The 5,076-nt window shown below is 43.3% G+C and overlaps 1 protein-coding gene across 1 annotated transcript; it reads left to right on the top strand.

Annotated features, from left to right (window-relative positions):
• Window positions 1-600: 600 nt before the first annotated feature.
• MYL2 (myosin light chain 2) lies at window positions 601-4,600 on the top strand. Its single transcript, XM_070951612.1, has 7 exons — window positions 601-706; window positions 1,527-1,616; window positions 2,369-2,444; window positions 3,220-3,324; window positions 3,756-3,831; window positions 4,134-4,182; window positions 4,343-4,600. Exons 1-7 carry the CDS (start codon window positions 704-706, stop codon window positions 4,439-4,441), a joined length of 498 nt encoding a protein of 165 aa, XP_070807713.1. The 5' UTR covers window positions 601-703; the 3' UTR covers window positions 4,442-4,600.
• The last annotated feature ends 476 nt before the right edge of the window (window positions 4,601-5,076 follow it).

Genomic DNA, 5,076 nt, shown 5'->3' with positions numbered 1-5,076 from the left:
TCGGGGTCTCCCATCCGTCCACGTACTCCCCGGGACTGACTTGGCTTCTCCAAGGCCACTTAACTCCCCATCCACTGCTGACACTGAATTCATTGTTTGAGTCAATTCACACAATCCCAGAATGGGTCAGGGGAAATCAGTGGCTTGCAGCTAAGTGGGCGTCCTGGACCTCTAATTGTGAAGATTCACATCTTTCCCCATCTGCAGCGCCCCAGTTCTAGGCTCCATGTCTTGTTCCCGTTATTGTTTGAAGGGATGATCGAAACAGACATCGGATTTATATATATATATACATACAGAGGTAGAGAATGCATTGTTTATTTCCTTGTGGGCTCTCCAATGCATACACTGAAGAACAACTGACACCCACAGGTGTCCGGCTATTATCTGGCTGCCTGGGAGGACGCTGCGTCGACATCTTAAATGGAAAGGCCATCCGGGCGGCTGGCATGTCCCTAACCTTGGGGGCCTCTGTTGTTCTGGCATGTCACCACATGACAATGCAGGCTGATATTTAAGAAGGCAGAAGAGAGAATGGAGGGAGGAGAGGATTAACTCACCTATTACAGCCAAAAGAGGAGATGGGTTTATTTATAATCTGGGTTGGGCCTTATTTATTGTCTCCTCGGGTAGAGCAAAGGGGGCACCCGCCGAAGGAACCGTCTCCGAACAGCATCCTGAGCTGCACAGTTTGGTCTTAGAAATGGTGAGTAAAAGGAGGGAGGGAGGGAGGGAGGGGCCGTGAGTTGGAACGGGAAGGAAAGAAGCAGGAATCCAAGCATTCCAGATAAAAAAATAGAGGGTGCCTTTCAGCGAGTGAGGATGTTCTTAAGAACAAGAGTTCCAGTATCAGGAAGAATGAGCTTACACCCTGACATCCCTTCGGAAGAAGTGTGGATAGGCCAGTGAAGCTGGAATTGATATGTAGGGGTTTTAATCAAGACACACACATTCTTTCAAACCTAGGATGTTTATCAATGCAGATGATTTTATAACTTAGTCCGAAGCAATGATTTAGTGGTGCCCAAAATGGACTCCATCCGTTTTTCCTTGCTGGCTTGACGTCTCTCTCAGACCACTGGTTTGATATCGGCATGCTCCCCTTCACACGTTCTGTCTCTTTCTGTACTCCAATCCTTTCTTAAAATCTCCAATTTACCCTTCTACTTTAAGCACAAAGTTTTTAGACCTCAAAATGTTAAAATTCATATATCGGTACATCTCTGTTTTTTGTGCATCTCTACTTCCACCATCAAATGTGAAATTGTAAAACTTCTCGAGTCAGAGAAACCCCTTCGTGGACTTTTCACAGGCCATTTTCTACGGATGGCACTAAATTGATAGCCGCTAAGTACAACTGATCGTGGTCCCATAACTCTCTTGACCAATAAAACAATAAAGAACGGTATTGTTTTCAGCTTATGGCTCTGGAAAGGAGGCCTGGGGCCATTATTTGACCCAGCAGAAGGGACATTTAGAAGTTAGGGAGATGCCGCTGAATGATGTCGTGTTTAATCTCCCCAAAGGCACCCAAGAAAGCTAAGAAGAGGGCAGAAGGTGCCAATTCTAACGTCTTCTCCATGTTTGAACAAGCACAGATCCAGGAGTTTAAGGAGGTATGTCAACAGAGGTGGTAAAATGTTTTACGAAGAGTTTGTATTACAAATCCAAAGGAGCAGAATACCCTGACCCAATAACATGGAAAACGTAGGTAAAATGCTAACATCCTCTTGGCTTCTGCTCTACCTGCATAATTAAGAGTCCGTATTTGAATTTCAGCCGTACTGCACGATCTAAGGCCTGAGGAACCGGACTCTCAGCCCATCAGTTTTTTTAAAAAACATGGAAGTGTGTGCTTAAGTCCTGGATTATTCTACATTCTTGTAGATCAAAGGCTGTAATAACCAATTTAAAAAGACTTTATTGGAGCTTAATCTGAAGCCTGGTCTTAGTCCTGGAACCTAGCTGAAATGCCCTAGCTGAATATTGCAGCATAAATTCTGCCAGATTCCTCCTGCACTTATAATTCCAGCCATGGAAAGTTCATTTATTTGATTTGATTTGATTTTGCCTCCTGGGTCAATGGTATAAGATTGAATTGATTTTTATCTTTTCCTAAACCTTACGCATTCCCCAACAGTCTGGAGGATCCCAGAAAGACCCTGAGTTCAATGATGTATTTTGCATAATGGCAGGATAGGGCTGTGGAAAGATTTCAAAAGAGGTATTTGAAAGGCTGGGCACACACTTCTGTGTGATGACAGCTGGGAGCGGCTTCAAAAGTGACGGTGGTCAATCTAACAGCAAGACAAGGTACTTCGTACACGCCACTCATGCATACCAGCCATTGCCGTTTCTCCCCTTTCAGGCTTTCACCATCATGGATCAGAACCGCGATGGTTTCATTGACAAATCAGATCTGAGAGATACATTTGCAGCACTAGGTAAGCCAAGAAACGCCTTTACATTATGAAAGTAATTAGTAATTAGTAATTAATTATTATTACTATTAGTAATTTATACAGAATCCCATTGAGAAAAAATGTTTCCATTATCATACCTTTCTCCCTGCCCAAAATCTTAATATCTAGTCAAAATTAGACTAAGATGTAGACCACGAGAAATAAGAAATCCAGAAATCCAGAACTCTGGCTTGAAATAGAATGGATAGTTCCAATTTTGACAGCGTTCTAGGTCAAGGTGATTTATATCTTTCCAAGCCAAATGCAGCTAGTATGGACGATTGGGTATCTACGAGTTTCTCGATGTTTGCAGTTTTGGCAGTAAATGTAAGAAATTCTCCATTCTTCTGCATTAGGCAGGGATGGGAGAGATGCTACTTGTCTGCTGCTTGCTTGTCAGGTAAAGCAGACAGAAAACACCACCAGTTGAGCTAATTCTACTTTAGTGTAAGGCTACATTAACAGAATTTTGCAAGACTGAAAGTCCAAAACTTCCTTCCATCACTTTTAATTGCTCCATTCATTAGGGCAAGTCCTTCCTAAGTTTGTTCCTCCGACCACTACACCACTGGGGGCTCCTCCTTCTCTTCTCTGACCTTCCCCTCATCCCCCAAGGTCACCCACACTTTGCATTGACTCAAAATAGCTGCGCTTAGCACAATCACAATAGGTCTTTCAATATTTTAAGGGATTCCTTAGGAGAGATTCTTTCCGCTCCCTGCTGACGGGTTTGTTGGTTTGGTTTGGCCTCGTTTAGGGCGTCTGAATGTGAAAAATGAAGAGCTTGATGCCATGATCAAAGAAGCTCCTGGACCAATTAACTTCACCGTGTTCTTGACAATGTTTGGAGAAAAGCTTAAAGGTAAGATTGGAAGCTACGACTCAGTTGCAAACAGTGGGCGTCTTTGATAAGATGTTCAGGCACCCACCCACCCACCCAGACATCTATATCTATATCTGTATCTGTATCTGTTATCTGTATCTGTATCTAATCTATATCTATCTATATCGATCTCTCTCTCTCTCTCTGATAAAAACAATCCCATATAAAAACAAGCAGGATAAAAAACAAAGAAGCAAAGGTACATTTAAGGTGATGTGCTGGATTCCCAATCCCCCCCAGAGAGCTTCCTCGTGTGGCTCAAGGAGGGTTTTATTCTGGTTCACCTGCCCGTTTATTTTCTGCGTAGCCTCAGCCTTCCCACAAACATTGCAAGAAGGAGCACTTTTATAAAGGGTTCAGCTTTCTTAGACTTTCTGTCCATCCCCTTTTATTTCCTTTTAATTTTCCAGGAGCAGATCCAGAGGAAACCATTCTAAATGCATTTAAAGTCTTTGATCCGGACAGCAAAGGCTTAAAAGCAAACTAGTAAGTATCTTCGGAGCTTCTCTGCTTAAAACAGTCAGAAGATCCCTGGAGCTCTTTCTGCTTCTCTTCAGCCCCTTAATAAGCATTTGTTTAGCGTCACCTCTCTTTGGACAATCTGCCGTGATGCAATCAGCCACCCGCCCACTTATTCTAAAAGCAATTAAGATCTTTTTGGTCCATCCCCGTGTGCTCCAGCCTGAATTTCAGCAATGAGAAAGCTATCACTTCTATTCTTCGCATCGAGCGATGGGTGGAATTGAGACTGATATTCCTTTGCATCTAATCCGGTTTTTATTTTTCAGCATTAAAGAGATGCTCATGACGCAAGGAGAACGGTTTTCAAAGGAAGAGGTAAGAGAAATTTCTGAATCATTCGACGGCCTTTCTTGGGAATGCAATTTGAGAGTGCAGCCCATTGGACTGTCTTCAAAATGAAGATTTGCAATTTTAGCAAGAGCCGCTGAGGTATTAAAACTCAAGAGGAAATGCTCTGGCTTCTTTGTTCTTCCAGGTAGACCAAATGTTTGCAGCCTTCCCTCCAGATGTGACCGGCAATCTTGACTATAAGAATTTGGTGCACATCATCACACATGGAGAAGAGAAAGATTAAGAACTAGTGGTAGGCCACTCGGTGTGATGACAGAAGCGATACCTTCTCTGGCCAGCTAAGCTGGGCTGTTGTGTCTTTCCTGTGTGTTATCATCCTCTTGGCAGTCCCAGCCCTTTGTCCTATCTGTACAAAGAATGCAGCCATGTCTGGAGAAACCTATTTCTAAAATTGCCTTTGTATTGAATTATTCAGAAAATCTGAGCAGCCCTTGATGAATGATTATGGATGAGGGAATGGAATAAGCTGTGCTCACAGCAAGCCACGTGTTTCTCTGCTGATGCCAGAGCAGGGTGCGTTTCCCACTTAACACACAAGGCTGAGAGGTTGTCCAACAACAGTACGTGGAGCTGAGCAGGAGGAGGCTCCACCAACAGGACCACAAATTTGCCACTGCTGCTCTAGCCATTTCTGAAGAGCAGGGGTGGGGAACGATGACAACTTTACAACTTTACAAAGTGGACTTCAACTCCCAGAATTCCTGAACCAGTCATGCTCAGGTTAGGTTAGAGAAAAGCAAGATTCCAACTTAGCAATAAATAAAAGACACCACACAGACACACATTGCACAACCCAATGACCCCACATCTTGAAAGAGAAAAGCATGAAAATTGGGAAAAGGCATCTCATCTGATGTT

Source organism: Pituophis catenifer, unplaced genomic scaffold (assembly GCF_029215685.1).
Source record: "Pituophis catenifer annectens isolate HBS135680 unplaced genomic scaffold, rPitCat1.0.hap2 SCAF_10, whole genome shotgun sequence".
Taxonomy (NCBI): domain Eukaryota; kingdom Metazoa; phylum Chordata; class Lepidosauria; order Squamata; family Colubridae; genus Pituophis; species Pituophis catenifer.
This window is presented reverse-complemented; position numbering and strand designations above follow the sequence as displayed.

What these genes read in the sequence shown, in the direction of transcription:
- MYL2 (XM_070951612.1), top strand. An exon ending in AGATACATTTGCAGCACTAG is followed by an intron (nt 2,445 to 3,219) that starts GTAAGCCAAGAA and finishes GGCCTCGTTTAG; the next exon opens with GGCGTCTGAATGTGAAAAAT. An exon ending in GTTTGGAGAAAAGCTTAAAG is followed by an intron (nt 3,325 to 3,755) that starts GTAAGATTGGAA and finishes TTAATTTTCCAG; the next exon opens with GAGCAGATCCAGAGGAAACC.